This window comes from Paramormyrops kingsleyae, chromosome 8, assembly GCF_048594095.1.
Source record: "Paramormyrops kingsleyae isolate MSU_618 chromosome 8, PKINGS_0.4, whole genome shotgun sequence".
NCBI classification, from domain to species: domain Eukaryota; kingdom Metazoa; phylum Chordata; class Actinopteri; order Osteoglossiformes; family Mormyridae; genus Paramormyrops; species Paramormyrops kingsleyae.
Window position 1 is genome coordinate 32,478,909 of NC_132804.1, and position 20,845 is coordinate 32,499,753.

The following is a 20,845-nucleotide window of genomic DNA, read 5'->3' on the forward strand; positions in this document are numbered from 1 at the left end:
CGAATCAACGTCAGGGTCACTTCCGACACTTTCCAGTCCAATGAAATTAAAGTTTAAAAGAACGTGCGTCATCCCTACACAGTGGCTAAGAAGCGGCTTCGTTTTCAAATATTCTAACCCGATTGGCTTATTTACAAATGTGGGCGGGGACAGGTTCTAAAAGGGAAAAGTTTAAACTGAGGGGCGGGATGAGTTCGTAGAGGGAGAGTTTCAACGCCCGAAGAGCGAAGGAGGAAGGTCTTGGGTAATGTGTCGTGAAATATTACATTTACAACTTGTAAAAGTCATTTTATAAAAAAAAAAAAGTTTGGTTAACGAGATATAAAGTAGACTTCTTAGTTGGCATTTTGATTTCGCTCCTCTTTTGGCAGATTTAATTCAATTTAATTATAGTCCCAGTTTGCTGTAGAAGATCAATAATAAAAAAAAAGCTTAGCAAGGTGATAGAGGTAGCATTTAACAGGTGTTTGACTAGTCATTTATAGAAGTGTTAGGTAATCTCTACTCCACATTGACTTGTCTTTCGACGCTACCAGTTCAAGCTAGCTAGTAGACTGTTTATTTCGTTAGCTAATGCAGCTAGCTAGTAGTAATGAGTGTGCTTCCGTTGTATTAATCACTAGTTCCCAAGTAGTCTGATAGTAGCCCGTTGTTTCAGACGCATAGTTAATTAAAGCTGAGGGGTTATTTAGCAACTCTTGGTAACCTCATGGCCGGTTAGTGGCTCGCTGGTTGCCGCTTACCCACTGGCTTCTTACCTGTGTCGGTTCCGTTTAGTCCGGTTGCCCCGGTTAGCTCTTGCTATCTGGCTGGCTCCGTCTAACCGCGGTGTGCTTTCAGCATCCTCGTAAACAAACCCATATCGTGTGGATCATGGCCTCCCAGAACATGGATCCGGCCGCGGCTTCATCCACCGCGGCTCTGAAGGGCAGCGAGACCGGGGGCGCCGCCGCGAAGGGCTCGGTGTCAAAGAGGTGAGTCTACTTACCGGGCCGCTGATCCTGCTTATATGTCGGGCGGTCCGTCCGGTTCGGGGATCGGTCATTTAAAAGCGGACTTGAGTGCCGTGTCGCTAAATAGGTACCGCTATAAGCGAGTAGCTGTAATAGCCGTTGGTAGCATACTACGATTGTGTATAGCTGCCTGTTTTAACGTATATGTTGTGTTGTGGTTTTGTGTCCTTTTTGTTTTAAATCGCGTTTCAGCAAATGCTTGCTTGCATAATAAAGGTGATTTTGATCTTTTACCTGTCATTTGTTTGGCATCTGCCAATTGCTTTATCGTTAAGATCGCATTTATCTGATTACATCACTGTGTTCCAGGCTTCAGCAGGAGTTGATGACACTAATGGTGAGAATTTTATCCGTTTCTATCTTGCCATTATATGTCTACCTGTTTGTTTATTTTTATATTTTGTTAACAGATGTCTGGAGACAAAGGGATTAGCGCTTTTCCCGAGTCGGACAATCTCTTTAAGTGGATTGGTACCATAGATGGGGCACATGGCACGGTAAGTTTTTCGTTTCCTTCCCTGGTAAAGTATAGGATTGAAAGCTAACACGAGTATATCTTAACTGGTGCCAAATGCCATGCCTTGCTGGCAGTGTCCTTTTGCAAAACGGTAGTTTCCATTTAGATTTGTGGATTAGGCCTTTCCAATGTGTCCAATATGTTTTCCACATATGTTACTACTAGATACCGTAACACCCATTTCCATTTAAACTGATTTGTTAAATGCATTCATAATGCCTGTTTGATTGCAGTATTCTGTTCATGACGATACACCCTCACATTTGATACGTTTCTATTTCTTAGGTTTACGAAGGCTTGAGGTATAAGTTGTCTTTGGAGTTTCCTAGTGGTTACCCCTACAAGGCACCCCGAGTGAAGTTCATCACTCCCTGTTACCACCCCAATGTTGATGAGCATGGTAACATCTGCTTGGACATCCTGAAAGAAAAGTGGTCTGCTTTGTATGATGTCAGGTCAATACTTCTGTCCATCCAGAGTTTACTCGGAGGTAAGAGTGACGGTGTGGTTTTCAATGACTGAATACTACTACTGAATAATAATCCAAGTACTGTATATGTTGCTCCCTCAAACTTGTTCAGAAATATGGGTCTTATTTTATTTCCAGAACCTAATAATGAAAGTCCGATGAACGCAAGTGCTGCTGAGCTTTGGGAAAACCAGGAAGGTAGGCAGCACTGTGTGTCAATCTCATTGCCATGCTGTGCAGTCATGCAGCGTGTATCGATCAGGTTTCCCACAGACCTTAATCTTAAACATCATAAAATAGACGTTGCTTAAATACCAATCAAATATCTATATCGCAAATATAACTATTTTGATTTTTGTGGATTTGTGTTGCTTGTCTCATTAGGCATGTCAAGCCCAGTGTCCTGAATACAAGAATAATACAAATACCAAAACTGGCTTAGCCAATTGATTGCTTTCAGGGTAGATGTGAGATGTTGAGACATTGAAACTAGGTACAAAGTGCATTAGGGTACATGGTTCTCACATGAAATTTGAGAAGCACCATGAGATGTATAGTACCAGTGGGATCTGCTGCTCCTATTGGACCTTCTGTGGGTTTGTTCCACACTATCTGGAATCAAAACTCTCACTGCCATCTGAACGGTCATGCGAGAAATAGGGGGCCGACCAAATTTGGCAAGTGCAAATTCCTGGGAAGTGTTGTATTTTCAAAAAACCAGACTCTGAAATCTGACCCTAGCAAGACCTGATTTACCGCCTTCTGGGTTTTGTTTTCTCCCCCTTCAGTTTGGTGTTTCTGGGCATCTCAAAAACCTTAGGTTTGGGCCCAACACCATGACTCAAGTGGCACAACCAATTCATGTGAAATTTACTTTCCGAAACGTTTCTCATCTTCCCCAATATACCAATATCAAAAAGGTGGCAGATGATATCTGTGGCATTACAGCATATAAAGGTGAGGTGCACAATAATGGAAAGCTGTAGAGTCCTTAGCTTTCCTTTGGCATCCCCATTATTTGTATTTATAATGTATGTAACCAGAAAAACAGGTACATGGTACTGTCTCACTTAGCCTGGTCATAGGAGCAGTGCTCATGGGGAAAGAACAATTCATTCCTTAAAAGACGTTTCTATTGGCCACTCATTAAAAAAATTGCTTCCACAATTTATGGATTTTTATGACCAGTTCATTGTAGAACCCTTTTCATGATGCTTTAACTCTAATAGTGCCACTTTATTTGCGTGGCATTTATACTCCTGGAAAGGTCTGGTGGCTCCCCACAATGTTCCCATTTAGCTGATTTTTGTGCTGAAGAGGACCAAATGCCATGCCTGATATACCGTCCCATGAATGCACATTTAAGTTAAGCGCTGAATTTTAATTATGTGGCAGCCTTGTTAATGGTGCTTTTGAAGAGGAATGCAAGAATGCATTCTCCAGTTTTATTTGAACTGGGCCAAACCTTTTCAGAGACCTAAAGTATTTGCTTTTGAGAAATAAGGTTATAAAACAGAATAATTACAATGAGAATCGTTTGAACATTCTGTATGTCAGAACCCAGGGTTTCATAAACTGCTTGAAATTTGTTTTTGCATAATCAGTGGCTGTTAGTGGTTTTTTTTTTCTGTACAGCATAGAAGTATTTTGTGGATGAAACACAAATCTGAGGGCTAAACTGTAATATAGATGTATTAGCAAATAGTATGGCAATCTTGTCTGCAATAAAAGTTGCTCTTTATAAATATTTAACCCCTCATCAGGGATCTTGATTTCTTTCATTGGGGAGGAATGAGGCTGCATAAAGTTGTTCTGTAACTAGACCACACTGTTCTGTGATACCTTTTCAGCCTACAAGGCCCACCTGCGTGCCACTTACAAGAATTGACCTGAGGGATTCACCATCATTAGTGTCATCGTCTTAATTTTAAGTGTCTCTTTCCCTGTGTTTGTGACTATAAATTATGCTTTTTTGTGTGTGTGTACAGTGTGATTTTTTTTGTATGGAAAAATTGAAATAAAGCTCTTGTAAATCTACTTTACCACCGATTGTATGCCAGTTTTTAATGCACATCATAATACTCCCAGTATAATTTCCCCAGTTTTGATACACTGTTATGCTTCCTATAATTCTGCGGTGCAAATTTCATAGTCCAGTATAAACTCTAGATTCTGCATAGCCACCTCCATTTGCAGAAGCACTCTTACTGTATGCTTACCTACTATGCTGAAACCTGGGTGTGGTTGTATCTCTAGCGGTGTTTCTCAATCCAGTCCTCAGAGACCATGGTGGGAGGGAACAAATGTGGGCTCTGCAGGGTTCCCGGAGGACTGGGTTGAGGAAACACTGCTCCATGGTGTTCAGTTGAGCAGGCACAGGACCCGACAGCCAGGATAGTGACAGCACCCACTGAGCCTCTGGGGTCCGGCTGCTACATTCTCCACTGACATCTCCTCCACGGGCTCGTCGTCGTCTTGCTCTGTATCAACACTATCTGCCCAAGCTTCCTGCGTGGCCTCTACTGACCAGAACGGTACGTTGACCTTGCGCAGCATCTCCTGTGCCATCGACTCCAGCTGGGAGATCTGTGTGCTGAGGTCCGGACAGGGACCACCTTGGTCTTGCGTCTTTGGCCAGGGCATCTGTGACATGGTTACCCGGCCTGTGACTCCCGTCCCGTCACCCGAGCCCCCCGTGTTGACCAGTGACCGTCTGTCACGGGGCTGCTTTAGGGGGAAGAGCTCTTGTAGGAGTATGACCTTTTGCAAGTCCTGCTGGAAGATCTCCAGCCCGGATAGGAAGAGGACCCACAATCGTTCTGCTTCTGCCCTTTCCTCCTGCAGCAGCTCTCCTTGAGTCAACATCGTTGTCAGCCTCTTCTGCAGCCCTGTCCGTGCAACGATAGTGAAACTTCTTTTTTTCCTCTGAATTAATCTTTATCTGACATTACACAGGGTTTATGTTAACTAGCTAAGGGAGCCACGCCGTTTTATACGCTAGCATCTTATGAGGAATACGTAGATATTTGGAGGTGTTACCTGTGGAGAGGCTGTGTGCCAGTGCCCTGGTTTCGTCCAGCTCCTCTCTCAGGCGGCTGCAGTCAGAGTTGCTCCCCAGACAAGCAGCCTGCAGCTGGAGACATGCAGTCCCCTTGACGAAGGCTGCCTGTGCTCGCTGGCATTCCAGCAGCGGGCGTCGCCGGGCCTGGATCTCTCCCACGGACCGTCGCCATCGATTCATCTTCACCTACAGACAGACCACATACTCCTTGTATCACCTCTCCCTAGCACCTTTCAGGATTTTTGGCAAAAAAAATGAGTACAGTTCCACACATTTCAAATTTAATTATGCAACGTCTTTTTTTTATTATTTTTTTTTTACTTGCATGCATTGTATTATTTGCCAAAGAAATTAAACTGAAATATGAAGCCAAGAGCATTGTGAAGTTTTACATTGCATTTTAAAAGTAGCATTTCACAAATTTGGAGAAAGACAAGCAAATTACCTTTTACTAGACGGCCCAATGTGTTCTCATAACTTCCAGAAGCGTTGTTTGTAATGGCACTCCCAAGCTCCAAACTGAACATTTCTTAAAGATGCTGTCAGCTCCAGCCAATTCAATTACCTCATTCCCCAGTGTTATCCAATCCTCTTTTCCTTTAGTGTCTCCGCCCATAGATTGCATCAGTAAGTGCCATTCTACTGAGAGCCTCAATGTTTCAATTAACCCCAGCCTAAACAGCTGATGCTCAGGGAAACCCATCTCCTTGTGCAATATGTGTGTGCATCCAACACCTGGAACAGCAGGTGCAAACTACTTTGAAGGATAAGCCCTTAACTCACATGAATTGCTCCTGATGCAGTTTAGAGCAAACGCAAGCTGGTTTATGAGATTGGGAAGCCTTGTGAAATTCAGCTGCATTCTGCCCAATGAGGCTGGTAGGAGGCAGATGAATGCTCTCAGCACATCGCTGGTAATTGCTGTGGCTTGTTGAAAGCTCGCAAAATGTTGCTGAGGAGGACCTTCGATGCAACAGGGTGAGATCCCAAGTGCCTCATCTCCCAAGCAACAGCACTAAAATTAGCCTATTTCAAATGTGGGCGGTCAGATTTTGTTGCACTGATACCTAGGGTGTGGCTGCTCTCACAGTATATCATCAATGTCATTCATTTCAAGATGTTTGATTAAAAGAAAAAATATTAATTTCCGTAAAATTCGTTCATTGGTTTTTGGTTCAAAATTGTATATATATTTTTATATATATATATATATATATATATAAAATTTCGACTTCATTTTCAACTTGTTTCATTGGTAATTTTACTAAAGGGATCTCATAATGAACCGTATGTATCCAGAATTTGAATGATCATACTTTGAACTGAAAAGGGGTGGACTGACCTCTCTAGGGGCCCTAGGCCGACATCAGAATGGACAATGGGCTGCCAATTTAACTTGGATGGTCGAGCCCATTCAGTTGCATGATTCCAACTCTGGAAGTTGCTAATGCAGTTTTGGGAAATCAGTTTTGGTCCTAGGATATGGCCTACCTAGGCATTAATCAGCTTCTGATTCTGAGTACGGTTTGGATCGAAGAATGCTTTGAAATGATAGATCTGCAGGTGGGTGATATACAGGGAAACGAGTCCAAATGCATGATGCGTAATGAATATTTATTGAAATCTCGTTAACAGTTTTGATGGATTTCTGGTCTGATCTAGTTCCAAAAGTTGCATCTGGGTCACATATACTTTACAATAGTAAACCTTTAAAAGAAAAATAAATAGAACAGGTATATGTGTATGTCAGTGTGTGTATGCTTGAGTTTAGCATGATCTACTGTAAGTTTCTGTAAGTCCAGACAAGAGTTCTACTAAGCTACTTTCCACTGTATGAAACGGGAACTGTAGATGTGCATTTTCAGTCTTCATTCGTAACACAGTAAAGTGATCACAGTTATATCTGAAGCCTATTTAGTGAGGAGTTTGGCTACAAATTTCAGCAATTTGATACAGCCTGAGTTATGTATATATGGTCTTAGTTTCTCACTAAGAATAAACCTTGACTGAAACCTCAATCCCACCAAACAAAAAACAAACAAACAAATAGGATTTCATAACAACTGGATTGCATGAAGGGTGAGAATTTAAGAAGTAATTACAGAAGGGCCACAAATAATCATGCATCTTTTAGGGGTTCCTGCCAACCAGCCACATAGATAGATAAATTGTCTACTAGTACTGGTAAAGGAAGAACCAGGACAGGATAGGAGGATGAGAAGGAGAGTCAGTGATGGTACATATTTCTTTCCAGCAAGGCCAGTTACATCACTGGATTTACACGCGTGTAGGAGGATTATGTGGAAATCGACTCCATTATTTCGTGACATAGGCACTGGCAGAAGCCGTAGAAGACGCAGAGAACTAGAGTGGAGGGCACCAGGCTGACGAGGATGACGCCCAGGGAGAGCTGCTGAATCATCAGTAGATAGATGCCCAGGGGGAGGGAGCTGAAGTAGATGAGGCAGAGGACACCTATCAGGAAGCGAGGGAAGGCGTGCGACGTCCACATCCGGCACTTCTGCACAGGTAGGTGGCAGGGCAGCGAGTCCAGGCTGGGTGGACGGTAGAGGCGCACCATGTTCAGCATGCTCATCGTCTCCGAGGACTGCGACTCCCCCGGTACCTCCATGATGGTGATCACCAGGCAGTCCGAGGAGCTGTGTGACTGGTCCCCGCCGGTGCAGCCCTCGCTGCTCAGGCCGTTGGGCGTCAGCACGACCTCACCAGGGACTACAGAACCGCTCTTCCTGGTTCGGTCTTGGTATGCCAGCAGGGCAAGGATGTTGCTGTCATCCTGCAGGAGCCAGATTTCCTCCTCAGGCACGGGAGTCTCATGGCGGCAAAAGGGGCAGCTTATGATGCTGGGTGACGAGTCACCCATCTCCACGATCTTCTTCAGGCATTTGGCGCAAACGCGGTGTAGGCAGCTGAGCACCTTGGGCTTGCGTGCTCGGACGTCGTAGCGGTTGTAGCAGATCTTGCACTCAAGCTCCTCAAGGGAGTAAACTAAGGGCTGGGTGCCCTCTGTCTCCAAATCTAGCTTCTGGCTCATCTCGATTGATGGTCCAGCTAGACTGGGGGAGACAGTCACAAACAGGTAAGCTATGGGCTCTGCTGTCTGGCGCCGAATTACCACGTCAGTAGTCCTTTCTGATGTGTCTCAAGCTTTAGTAATGCTTATGTTTTTAGCTCACAGCATTAAAGCACAGTTTAATTTTGGGGCCAAAGTGATGGCATGAGCACCGTAGGAAGTTGCATTAAACTAAGCTATACTAACTAAAAATAGCATGTTTAAGTAGCTTGCCCTGATTTGAGATTTTTTTTCCTGGTTTTCCAAGTCTTCATCAAATGAACCTGAAAGCACAGTTGTTGCTGGTATACACGCTGCTTTTGCAGGGCAAATGAATTGAACGGTTCTCTGTGGGGTGTTAATGATGACGGGAACAGAAGCTGGAGGGTTTCCTACCCAAAAGCCTGCTGCCCCATATACAGAGACTCATCCCACAGTAAACCTGGAACCTTCTTCCAGCATGCTTGCTTTGGTCAGTTGCTTAAACTTTGACAAACTCATAACTGGCATTTGCCACTATTGACCTTTAAGGTCTTTCCATATGATAAAAAAAAAGTCTGTCGACAAGATACGTAAAAATCCTTTAGGTTTAATTCAAAATTCTGGAAAGGCAAAGATGTATTTTGAACTGGAGATCTGCACCCATCTACTGAAATATGAAGACGAAGACTTCTTCCTTCATTTTGAACTTCCACAAGGCTCGTGCTCCAGCCGAAAGGGCCAGTTTCTGGCAGCGTATTTCCTGATGAATTGCAGTCGCTCCGAGGACCAAAAAGCTACAACAGCGTCCGCAGATGGCAGGGAGCGAGCTGGCCCGTTTTTCTGCATTAAAACGAGAGAAACGCACTAAGTTGCAGAAAACCAGTATTCATTCATGATAATTAAACCTGAATAAATGTCCAGTAGTAATACTCTAAATATGAACATTTTTTAAATAATTTTTATATACATCTGATGTATATCATAACTACGCTGAGGCAGTTTTTATTTCTTCTACGCATCAATCCACCTGATTAAACATTATTTTGACTGCCCTGCTTTAACAGTGATTAGAACTATTAGATATGCATATAGAACGGGGAAAACAGAGTTTTTAGTCTTTCTGACAACAATTCTATTTATTTATTCAATCTCCATCGTACAGTAAAGAAAGCCAGATTATCCGGCATAAATACCATTTATAGGGAAGAACGCTGTTTAGATTTCCATAACAGGAAGGAAAGTAGTCACCTTAAAGATGGGATACAACTTTATTGATCCCGGTGAAGAAATTTCTCTGTCCAGTAGCACAGAAAAAGAAATAAATATACCAAAGGATAATGTAAGCAAAAACAGACAATAAATATGTAAACGGAAATCTGTAATAAAATTAAACATAATACATTTAAAATGAAATAAACAAAATGCTGTGCAGACAATGTAGCACTATTGTAAATGAAGTGCAATCATCATTCCAAATGGAAATGTGATGATATTTCACATATGACGCGTCCAGCTTCCTCGGCTGAGCAGAGATGCGGTGGGTTAAGTCAGTGTGGCAGCCGCGAGTCTTTTCCAGCATACTAGCTCACAGCCTTACTTCCGTTTTCAATGTGCCCCTATTATGCAACTTTCTCTTCTTCTCTGTGCACAGGCTGTACAAAATCTCCGCCACGTCTATAAATAGAGAGCCCCGATCGCTGGAGGATGAGCGGCTAGCTTTATATAATACTACCCTCGATAGCTGTGGCTTCTGAAGGCATATCACTCCCTCCTGTTTCTAATGATTACGAGGAGATCGGGAGGAAGGTGGACAGAAAAAAGAAACATACGAAGATATTAAGATTTCACTTAGCCGGGGGGGGTTCAGCTAAAATTAACATTAATGCGTCTTAAAGGTGAAACAGCTTTTTTTCCCCTCGCAATATGTAATACGTTGAACATGTTTTGTAGTGTTATATTCTATCTTTTTGGGTGTCACTGTACAACAGGCATATCGTTTTCGTTACAGGAAAAGTACACATATGTTGTTCAAAACCCATCGGTCCATTTCCCATGCTTATCCAGAATAGGCTCACAGTCATATTAATAACCTTTAGGATGTTTACCTTGAATAAGCTTAACTATCTTTGATTGTTAAAGTTAGTTATGATGAACAAAAATGAATGTGTAGGAATGCACACCTCACACTGGGCACACAAGGATGGGATTCAAATCCAAAGGCATGGTCCCTAAATTGACCTTAGTGTTGGTGTCCATTGATGGACTGGCATCCCATCCAGGGACTGCCTGCTAAGGGGTCCAAGATAAGTGACTGGAAGATAAACGAAAAAGGTAAGTGTTTAGACAGATTAAGAGGAAAAAAATCTAGACTACTGATTATCTAAAGCTATCTAATATTAACAAATAGTAACACTGAACAATGGGACAAGTTATAATTTATTTCCACTATAAAACACCTTTTATAACAAATGACAGGAAGCCATGATCTAGATTTGTGACAGTCTCATCTGAAGTTATGCCATGCAAAGTGCGCCTATGGTACAGAGACCAGAGAAGTCGTTTTCCTAATTAAGCTACAACACAAGGGTAGCACAGTGGTGCAGTGGTCAACACCTCTGGGACCTGGGTTTTGTGTCTCCACCAGGGTTCTCCCCATGTCATTGTGGGGTTTCTTCTGGGTACTCCAGTTTCCGCCACAGTCCAAAAACATGCTAAGATAAATTGGAGTTCCCAAATTGCCCATCGGTGTGCATGTGTGAGTGAATGGTGTGTGTGCCCTGTGATGGGTTGGCACCCCAACTTGGGTTGTTCCCTGCCTTGCATGCCCAAAGCCTCCGGAATAGGCTCCAGACCCCACGCAACCCTGAATAGGACAAGCAGTTACAGAGAATGGGTGGATGGAAACTACAACACAAAGTCTCTTAAGTTATCAAAATGATCAGATAGAAATGTTAAGAGAGTTCAGGAGAAAAATGAACAGGAACTCCACCAAAAATAAACATAAAAATCAAGTCAGAACCTGAAATCATCCTACAAGCCTTTAAATCATCATAGAAACCATTGTAACAGTGGAAAACCAGGGTTAAGTATAGATTCTACAGAAGAAACTAAAGAAATACTGTACATTCTCATATCACATGCAATCTTTATGTTACACGCAGCCGATCCTATTACTCCTGCCAGCTAGAATTCCATATCTACTGCATGATCCAAAGGAACAGATAAAACCCATTTTTATTTTTGTTATTGCTTCTTGGTATATGGCCCCATTTTGGTGTATTTGTTCCCAGCATCATGCAATACTCTGTAGAAGTTGGCAGGGAGGCCAGCATGGTAGAAGATAAACAGGCAAACACCATCTGTGCCTCAGACCACTGCCAAGGACAAACACCCACTTCCAGTGTCTCCTCTTCTGCTGGTGCAAAGTGACATCATCACATTCGTTGCCTAAACCAGACTACAAATTCGAATGGGAAAAAAAAAAAAACGTCAAAAAGGTAGTTGATTTGAATGAAACCCCAGAGCAGGCTTGGTTGAATAAGGCAGGAATGGCCAATAATGCATACGTAGGCACCATGGCTTAATGAAATACCAATCAGCAGTTGGAGGTGCTGCCTACGAAGGCATATGCTTTCATCTTGGACTATGAAACATGGTAAATAATTGTCATTACAGCTTAGACAACAGCATTTTGTATGGTAATAATTTAAGCTGCTTAACATTTCACCCAAATCCTAATCGGAAATGAAGGGACAATGACAAAATTTAGCTAGGTAGAGGTTTTAATTTTAAAAATCAACAGAATGATTAGTGACTTATTATAAATATTGCTAGTAGTTTTGAAAGTGGCATATGAATGCATCTACCTGACCAGGAAAAGCAGCTGGAAGTTACACAATGTCATCTATTGTTTTTTTTCTGATACACTGAGCTGTTCAGGGTATCTGAATATTTATTATTCAGAAGGGGACAAGGTTGACAATATCTGATCGCAGCATCAAAGCCTTCCAAGAAAGCCATATTTTTCCTCGTTTGTTGGATATGAAAATATGAACAGTGCAACACTGTTCAAAATACAGATTTACATAAATGTTAAGCAGTGTTTGTGTGGGTGTCCTTGCTTATAAGTTATTTACATAAATCACTATCTTGCCTGGAAAGGCCAGGCATTTTACAGGGCATCTGGTCTCTTCCCAATATCCAAAGCCTATTTACTGTGTAACCATATATATGTAATCACAATGTTGTCTAGAATTAGTGGTTCAATTCCATATTTATTTAATTAAAATTCTTTTCCCTAAATCTTCATGTTAATAGGCCCCGAAAGTAGTATTTTTTGTTAAAGCTCAGTCTAAAGATAGCATTAGTTAATATTAATGTGGGGGAAAGAGTATAAAATATTGGACTGAAATGGTGTCGGTTGACTTGAAAAGTACCCCCCCATGCCCCCAACTATGGACCATCTATTATTTTCCCCTTGACCACTGTTAAATTCTATCTAAGTTGTTGATCCAATGATACACCCAATGTACAGAACAGTGTTACTAATTCATGTTGACTGTAAGACGACCACAGAATCAGCAAGAAGGTCAGAGTATGTAGACTGTGGCAATAGTGGGTGTGAGCTCATCATGAGAATAGACAGGAAATCACTCACAAAACAGGATGACCATTATAATAACTATATAAAGCCAAAATAAGTACCTTAATAAATCACAATACCACACTATTATGAACACAACATTTGCTTTTTCAAAGCAGTTTATCAAAACCCAAACAAATGCCACACCTAAAACAACTTGTGCTGTTACTATAATAGGCAGATAACTATGACCCTCTAGAACAGATAATATAATTACAGAAATAAATCAAAGTTTGTAAAATCTGTGATAAAGTAGTTCTTGACTATGGAAAATGTTCACATTTGACAGAATACTCGGTTTGCTGAAATCTCGGACACCCATCCTTCACAGTTAAATCCCTAAGCCAACTTCACTGAAGCATAAACATGGATGTCAAATGAATGAATGAATGAATGAATGAATACGCACATTAATTAAAGGATTAATTAAAGGTCTCAAACATAATATTTTTGGTTTTCCCTGTGGGTAAAAATGTAAAAATACCTTCGTAGCCAGCTGAACACTATCTTGACCAGCATTCGAGATCAAGCACCCATCCATCAACCCCACCAGTATGCACAATCCTACCCCTTACCCCCATCGCATCCACCTGACTGCATTTTAACCAACGGAAACCAATAAAACTTAAGTTAATAAAAATCGAAACATCATATAACTGACGTAGATACAGATATTTTTACATTATATAAATGAGTTTGGTTTAGCAAAATACAGCAAAATGTTAACTGGACCACTCGACGCGGAAATTTTATTTGCTCTCATATAAACAAATGCTGTTATAAAATTCCACTTTCCCAAATTAAACTTGCACTTCCCAAATTCACACTTATATACTGAATAATCCATTCAAAATGGACTCCACATCACATATTTGTTGGTAAACAGTGCAATGTCCTATCAGAATTAATTCACAAATTTTGCTGGTCTGAGTAACAGGCATGTAGGTTAAAACACGTTCGCATGATAGACGATAAATACTGTTATTCTAACAATTCATTATAACAAATATCCACATGTCCTCCCTGTTGCATTAGTTACATCTCAGTAAAGACCTTTTTTTCTACCACTTTTATGCGATTGCAGGGACCTAAATTTGCGGGGTTTTGATGCAAGCAATTATTCAAATTAACTTCCCTTTAAAAAACGAAATTAACATTTCAGATTTTATTGTATATATATACATATCTTTCTAAGGTCATCTAAATATATTTTTAGTGTTTTGTAATCGAGCGGATCTGCTGGATGGGATTGCGATCTGCACTGGAAATACGCGGATAGTTAGGAACTGCCCAGCATACCAGTACCCAGCAAAGGACGTGCAGATCAGTCAGTGGCACTTACCTTATAGTCTTTGGTTTCAAAAAAGAAAAAGCTCCGGAGCCGTCAGTATCGTTCAGCAAAGATTCGACATCGCCCAGGTTAATTTCCCCTCATCGGATTTCTGTTGCTTATAGTTGGTGAGTCACTGCCGATCATGAAGTCCCATCTCCGGGCTGCATCCCTCTCAATGCGCTAGCATCAGTATCCGCACTGATTCTTCTTTGCCGGTTGCTGTGGCAACGCTGATTTCAAGCTGCGACCAAAAAGACTTGACCGACAATATGCAATGGCCTACAAGCTATGGTTAAATATATCCTTCCTTTTCAGTGTGTCATTTAAAAAATGACACCAATGGTCATTTTTTCATACGCATCCATGTAAAACACAAACATTGTTATATATTGTGAAGATGTTAATATATACTGACAGGTTTACTTATTCGAAAACAGACATAAATAATTCAACTTGCTTATCCTGTAACTGATTTTTATCCACTGCGTTATAAGCCCCGGCCCACAGTCACAAAGTAAATTTCAACGTATGCAAAGCATTGATAATGTAACTGCAGATTACCCCAAAAAAGAGCAGATTTTTTTTTTAATTCCTCACATCAATGTGTGCACATTTCTGTGCAGAGGTACACACACACACACAAATAACAAGTGAAATAAACTTCACCCTTGTCTGTGAACCCTTAAATTCACCCTTAAATTCATTACTTTGAAGCATATATTTTGCAGTTTGTTTATTTTTTTCCCCTACCTGAGGTGGCTGTTATGCTGACCTCCGAATAGCCACAAGTCTGACATTGATTCCTCTACAAAGTATAGCTTCTAACATGGCTATGAATACTACCCTTAAATGTCACCCCTTTTAGACATTATGATTAAGAATGTGCTTAGGTATACAGAGTCATAAAGCCAACATTCCATCCTCCCTTTTAGTCAAATAATAAAAAAAACACTACAAAGCTTAGCATTATGTATAGAAAACCAAAATTCCATGTGCAAAATTCACAAGAATCCAACTGATTTTAATTAGAAGCATCCGATTCATATTTCACTTCACTTACTTTAAGCAGGTAATTGATAAGTAAATATTCACATTCACATGTACTGTAGTTCGTCAGTGACATAATGGCTGTAATTGTTCTCCAACCTGAAAATTTTAAGACAAACGGGCTATCCATGGATGTTAGAAATCAAATAGTCATGAACCATAACTTGATATGGAATGATGCCTTCAACCTGTGCTGTAAACCAAAGAGGATTACAAGACCTAAAAGGACCCCAGTGCTGAGAGGGAGCTACAAAAGCATCATGTGGAATTTATTTAATAATCAGGGATTATTAAAGTCTTTCATTTTTAATGGGTAACGTGCTGTGGATCAAGTAAAAAGTATAGATTCCTGAAAATACAAATCACCTATTTTTATGGATGAGAAAATGGGGACTTCCAAGAAACAACCACGCCCCCCATCACTCAAACACACTAGAGGTCCCATATTTGCTGCTTCTCGTAATGAAGGCCTTGAAAATGTGTACAATGGCATATTGAAATCTAAATATTATCTCTGCATTTTGAAGGGTAATATTCATCACTGTGTCTTGCCACTGACTCTCCACCAAAGTTGTTGTTCCAGCAAGATAATATTATGATATACATTTAAAAGTACCTAGGAAAGACGACATGCAGTACTATTTTGCAGTTGTTGGGAATAAGATCTTATTTTAATACAATTAATAAAACAGTACTGACATTAAGTCTTGTAATATTATGAACTAATATTCCACCCCTAACAAAGATGAGAAAAACCTTTTCTGTGTTATTTTAACAGATATGGTATTATTTAGCTGACAATGCATCTGTACCCGCTGTCAATAAAGTACATTGCGGCATACATTACTCATTTGACCCTTTCCGTTAATCATTTTATCTAAAAAAAGAATAATTTAATAATTAAATGGAATCTAACTGACAATACACTTTTGAGTACCATTTAGCAATTATTTAGAATATATATAAGCAAAGTATCTATAATTTCTTAAGAGCAATTCACAGACTATTCCAGAATCTAGGTATTAGAAGTTGCATTTTAACCACTCCTTATGTTTCTATATATTTTTAAACAAACTATTCATTATAATTCATTACATTAATATTTGAAAAGGGATGTGAAGCCATGTGGCTATATTTCATGCCACTTAAAGTAGCGAAACAACTCGTTCACATAGAAACCTGCTTATGTGGGAGCCGAGGAAAACTTTAAATGCTGTTTTTACCAAACCATTAATCATGCCTGATGACTTTACGGTCTCTATGATGAGTAGCCAATCTTGGCATTTTTAAAAAATACGGCTATATGTTTCTTTGTGTATCTCACCTATTTATCTGTTCAATTACTGTACTTATATCTTGAAAAAATATAAAGCGGTTCCTGAGAACAAGCGTGACTTATAAAATAAAATTAATTACTTTTAGTCTTTTATCGCCGGCTTTATACAAATTGTTCAGGTACATGTCGGCACACATTTACCTGTGGTTAGCAAAGACGTCATAAAGACAAACTAAAAACCAGTCATCAGAAGCAGAACATCGACCTAAATGAATGATTTTCCTGCTAGGTTCTATATTCAGATAGCACTCCTGTGCCACCACTGTTAAGAACAACAATGACAGAAAATGTTATATGTGCCCAAGACCTTTGAGAATATTTAAATTAATATTTCACATATTGTTTAATTTTCTACGTATGCTACTCCGCCCACTGGCACATACGCACGAAAAACGAAGCGGAAGTTTCTTTAAGGCCCTCTTCGGACTTCCTGTGTTACATTATATAATTCCTCTAGGTATTAATTATAAAATATACGTAATGACCTATTTATTTGTAGTAGCAATTTCCTAGAAATAATCATTATAGGTATAGCAACGACATACGTAAAATATATGTATAACACTCCTTTCGCTAATAATAAACTAATATGATTTACAAATATGAGGCACTTATGTCTCGAGGACGAAATAGCATGACACACCTCACTTCCGGTTAGTGTAGCTCACAGACGGTCCTGGCGGCGCTTAAATTGGAAGCCCGCGGGTCAATTTTTTAAAGATTCTGTTTGGTGTGATCCGACTAGTATCGGAGCCATCAGAACCGCAGCCATGGTGAGTGCTTTAAGTTGTGTTTGCGTGTAATCTTATCCGTTGAGGCCGATGTTCATTTTTCGTCTACTTTGTCGTTCAGTCTTTATTCTTTCGTTTAATTCGACGATGACGAAGGCCTTTCCGGGTAGGCCTTTAGCTGAATTGTTTCCACAATTGGATATAGGTTATTGCTCTCTGCAGTTTAAAAATTCATAAGATAATGGTTTGTATATGTGTATTTTTGAGGGCTTTATTTTAAACGTCAAGATTCAGCCAGCAACTCCATTGTAGCTGGCTAATTGTGATTGCCGCTCTCTAGCAAGACGCTACGCTCAATGGCTCAATGGTACTGGAGAAGAAACGTTCATGTCAAATAATGTACACGCTTGCTTATTATCGTTTATCTGGCTATTGATTTTTGTAATTTTGCATGCATCTTGACCAATTGTTTCGTCCATTCATTGAACCACTTTTAACGAGCGTAGTTCGTTATGTACCACATTTGTTTCGAGTACAGGTGCGAACTGGTGCATTCATTGTTTAATATTGACTTCTTTTTGTAGACGGTGGGGAAAAGCAGCAAGATGCTGCAGCACATCGACTACAGGATGCGCTGTATCCTGCAGGATGGCCGCATATTCATCGGAACCTTCAAGGCCTTCGACAAACACATGAATCTCATCTTGTGCGATTGCGATGAGTTCAGGAAGATCAAGTAAGATGTCTGTGTATTAACTTCCTGCTTGACTGACAATATTTGACTTAGTGATTAAGTATCAAGTCTTATGAGGAAACTGCAGGTTTGACTTTGAGTGGTAACCTCCCTATTGTGTGTGTGTGTGTGTGTGTGGCTCTGGTGTGGATGCTTTACCTGGGCACAGGCTGGTCCACTGGAGCTAGGGACTTGCTGATAAAGACAGGGTCAGACATTCTCTGGGGCAGTTAGGGAGGGTAGCTGTCTTGTGCAAGGGCCCAACAGCAAGATCAGTGGTAAATGGCTCAGCAGGCTAGGTCTCTGTGCCCATGGTCTGAAGATCACCGGTTTGAGCCCTGGCCTCACCAGAATAGTCACATGTTTGTGGGCCTTTGAGCGAGGCCCTTAACCTCCAGCTCCAGGGGTGTCGACCCTGCACTGTGTCCCCCCATGCTATGGGGAGCAGGATGGGGTAGGTGAACAGAAGCATTTCAATATACCTGTAGTTGTGCAAATATCCAAGGATTTATCCCTTAATATCTCCACACTGTCAACCCTCGGGTTTGAACCAGTGACTTTCCGATCACTAGCGTAGCGCCCTGACCTATAGCATGGTGGACCTGATAGCCATGCACTGCCTGATAATTTTAGGTCTGTCCCAGACCCAGGTTTTAGCTCCTATGAATAATCTTAGAATAGTCTTCTGTTGTAGCTTTCATGGGGCATGACGATCATAAAAATGGTCCCTGCTGGCATTGTGAAGCTGTGATTTGGCCTTCTACAGAAACCTGCCCAGGCCTCGTGTGTAGTGTCAGTTGACTCGTGAATTGAATCTGCTTTAATAAAATCTTTCTCCCCTCTCGGCAGGCCGAAAAACTCAAAGCAGCCAGAGCGTGAGGAGAAGCGAGTTCTTGGCCTGGTGCTTCTTAGAGGGGAAAATTTGGTGTCAATGACTGTTGAGGGTCCCCCACCTAAAGATGTAAGTGCTTGTAGTTCGGTTAAAGGGGAAAGTGTTTAACGTGAGCTTCTTGAAACCTAGAGTAGATGCCCTTAACTCAATCTGCAACTGAATATAGACCCAAGTGTGTTTGGCTTTTGTGATGAAGACGACTGGTGTTCCATTTGCAGACTGGCATCGCTAGAGTGCCTCTGGCTGGTGTGGCAGGAGGACCAGGCGTGGGCCGGGCGGCAGGCAGAGGCGTCCCTGCTGGGGCTCCTATGGCTCAGGCGCCTGCGGGGCTGGCTGGGCCTGTCAGAGGAGTTGGAGGTCCTTCGCAGCAGGTGAAGAGTGTGTTTGTGCATCTTGTCTAGGAACTAGTCCTGGTGGTTCTTAAGCAGGTGTTACCCCTTTAAAATAAAGTGGGTAATAGCAGTGAAATGGAAGGATCCACCATGAAGATCCTTGGGTGAGTTTGAGAGTCTAAACTACCTATCTGCCATTATGACTTGCAGGTGATGACACCCCAGGGCAGGGGAACTGTAGCGGCTGCAGCCGCTGGGGCCAGCATTGCTGCCGCACCTACACAGTACCCACAAGGCAGGGGAGGGCCTCCACCACCCATGGGCAGAGGAGCGCCCCCTCCAGGTCTGTTCATAATGCTGTGTGAAGATCAACTGAGTGTGGTGGTTCTACAGCAGTGATGAAATGTCATTTAAGCTGAGCCTGATGCTGAGCCTTTTTGAAGCAGGATTACTCTGAGCTCTGAACCACGTCCAACCAGACATTTAAGCCCCATTCATAACTGTAAAATTTGTCTTATAAGGCAAACTTTATGTAGTGTGTTGGTCTAATATTCGCTAGGAATTCCTATACTGTGCTGATTTGGATGTTCTTTATTTTTTAGGTATGATGGGCCCCCCTCCAGGCATGCGGCCCCCGATGGGTCCACCGATGGGAATGCCCCCTGGCCGTGGTGCCCCCATGGGAATGCCCCCCCCAGGAATGAGGCCACCACCCCCTGGTATGAGAGGTGAGCTTTGGGAAGTGTTGATGGACCACTTATGAATCTACACTCACGTTTTTTTATAATGTCTGTTTTTTTCTCTCCTCCCCCTCACCTTTGGCAGGTCCTCCTCCCCCTGGGATGCGCCCCCCCAGGCCCTGAGTGACCCCCCTTGCCCCTGTGTGAAGTTTGTGACCAGAACACATTGGAATTTGGCTTGTCACATCAAGCTGTTGTATAGTTCTGTTTTTTATTTTTTAAATAAATGTCTTTTGGACAATACTTGTGTCTGAAGTTACATGCATGGTTTTCTCAACTCCTGCAGTTCATATTACAGGTCATCTAAAGCTTAACTGGCATTTGTGAGCCATACTACTCATTACATCTGTCATGTAACTACTGTATTGTGTATATGAATAGTAATTAGACACTCAGGATTTTCTGGGGTGTATTCTTAAGGCTAAATATGGTGAATGTTATCCAAGGGGGGCAATCTCGAATGATTACAAGACAAGTGCTCTACACCCTGACCTGTGGAGCCTCGTATCGCCTTGCATTCTAAGGTGTTTTGACACAATGCAGGTGAAGTGGAAATAAAATTTATTTAGTAACATCCTTCTGAATGCAGCATCCTTTTTTGTAAAAGTTGAATACCATCTAGGTTTAAATAAGTTCTACTCAAATGTTTCTGCATGAAGCACTTAAGCATTTTTGTTCTTGATCCTTCACTGTGTGCAAGTAGGCCTGCTTTTCTTAAATTTAACTCCTTTTATATGAATCAATCAAGTGTACCTGAAGGATTTAAGAGCGCATAGTCCAACTAACCAGCATTTCGTATGATGAATTTTGCACAAGAGGAGGTAAGAGTGTGAACTGTACAGCACCTGCCACACCACTGCAGGGAGGAGAACCCGAATGCAGTGGGTGATACCTTAACACCACATTAGCCCAAATGAACCAGTGTGAGGTTTTTTTCCCCCCAG

General features: G+C 41.5%; 4 protein-coding genes across 7 annotated transcripts; 2 read left to right on the forward strand and 2 right to left on the reverse strand.

Annotated features, from left to right (window-relative positions):
* The first annotated feature begins 139 nt into the window (after nt 1–139).
* On the forward strand, nt 140–4,041 carry ube2c (ubiquitin-conjugating enzyme E2C). Its single transcript, XM_023796577.2, has 7 exons — nt 140–244; nt 841–974; nt 1,323–1,350; nt 1,424–1,510; nt 1,816–2,020; nt 2,138–2,197; nt 3,850–4,041. Exons 2-7 carry the CDS (start codon nt 874–876, stop codon nt 3,885–3,887), a joined length of 519 nt encoding a protein of 172 aa, XP_023652345.1. The 5' UTR covers nt 140–244; nt 841–873; the 3' UTR covers nt 3,888–4,041.
* LOC111835859 (regulator of G-protein signaling 9-binding protein) lies at nt 4,038–5,821 on the reverse strand. Its single transcript, XM_023796576.2, has 3 exons — nt 5,506–5,821; nt 5,039–5,246; nt 4,038–4,887 (listed from the first exon to the last, which is right to left on the reverse strand). Exons 2-3 carry the CDS (start codon nt 5,238–5,240, stop codon nt 4,361–4,363), a joined length of 729 nt encoding a protein of 242 aa, XP_023652344.1. The 5' UTR covers nt 5,241–5,246; nt 5,506–5,821; the 3' UTR covers nt 4,038–4,360.
* An 834-nt stretch (nt 5,822–6,655) lies between these two features.
* On the reverse strand, nt 6,656–15,910 carry LOC111835875 (E3 ubiquitin-protein ligase RNF182). Of its 3 annotated transcripts, XM_023796613.2 has the most exons (3): nt 14,841–15,910; nt 14,100–14,331; nt 6,656–8,955 (listed from the first exon to the last, which is right to left on the reverse strand). In XM_023796613.2, the coding sequence occupies exon 3, from the start codon at nt 8,113–8,115 to the stop codon at nt 7,357–7,359; it is 759 nt and encodes a 252-aa protein (XP_023652381.1). In that variant the 5' UTR covers nt 8,116–8,955; nt 14,100–14,331; nt 14,841–15,910; the 3' UTR covers nt 6,656–7,356. The 3 variants fall into 3 exon arrangements, with proteins under 3 accessions (XP_023652381.1, XP_023652380.1, XP_023652382.1); XM_023796612.2 differs by having other exon boundaries at nt 14,100–15,910; XM_023796614.2 differs by lacking the exons at nt 14,100–14,331; nt 14,841–15,910 and adding an exon at nt 9,364–11,567.
* A 1,186-nt stretch (nt 15,911–17,096) lies between these two features.
* Nucleotides 17,097–20,144, forward strand: snrpb (small nuclear ribonucleoprotein polypeptides B and B1). Of its 2 annotated transcripts, none has more exons than XM_023796598.2 (7): nt 17,097–17,246; nt 17,789–17,940; nt 18,787–18,898; nt 19,048–19,200; nt 19,372–19,504; nt 19,764–19,889; nt 19,987–20,144. In XM_023796598.2, the coding sequence occupies exons 1-7, from the start codon at nt 17,244–17,246 to the stop codon at nt 20,022–20,024; spliced, it is 717 nt and encodes a 238-aa protein (XP_023652366.1). In that variant the 5' UTR covers nt 17,097–17,243; the 3' UTR covers nt 20,025–20,144. The 2 variants fall into 2 exon arrangements, with proteins under 2 accessions (XP_023652366.1, XP_023652367.1); XM_023796599.2 differs by having other exon boundaries at nt 19,764–19,880.
* Nucleotides 20,145–20,845: the final 701 nt, after the last annotated feature.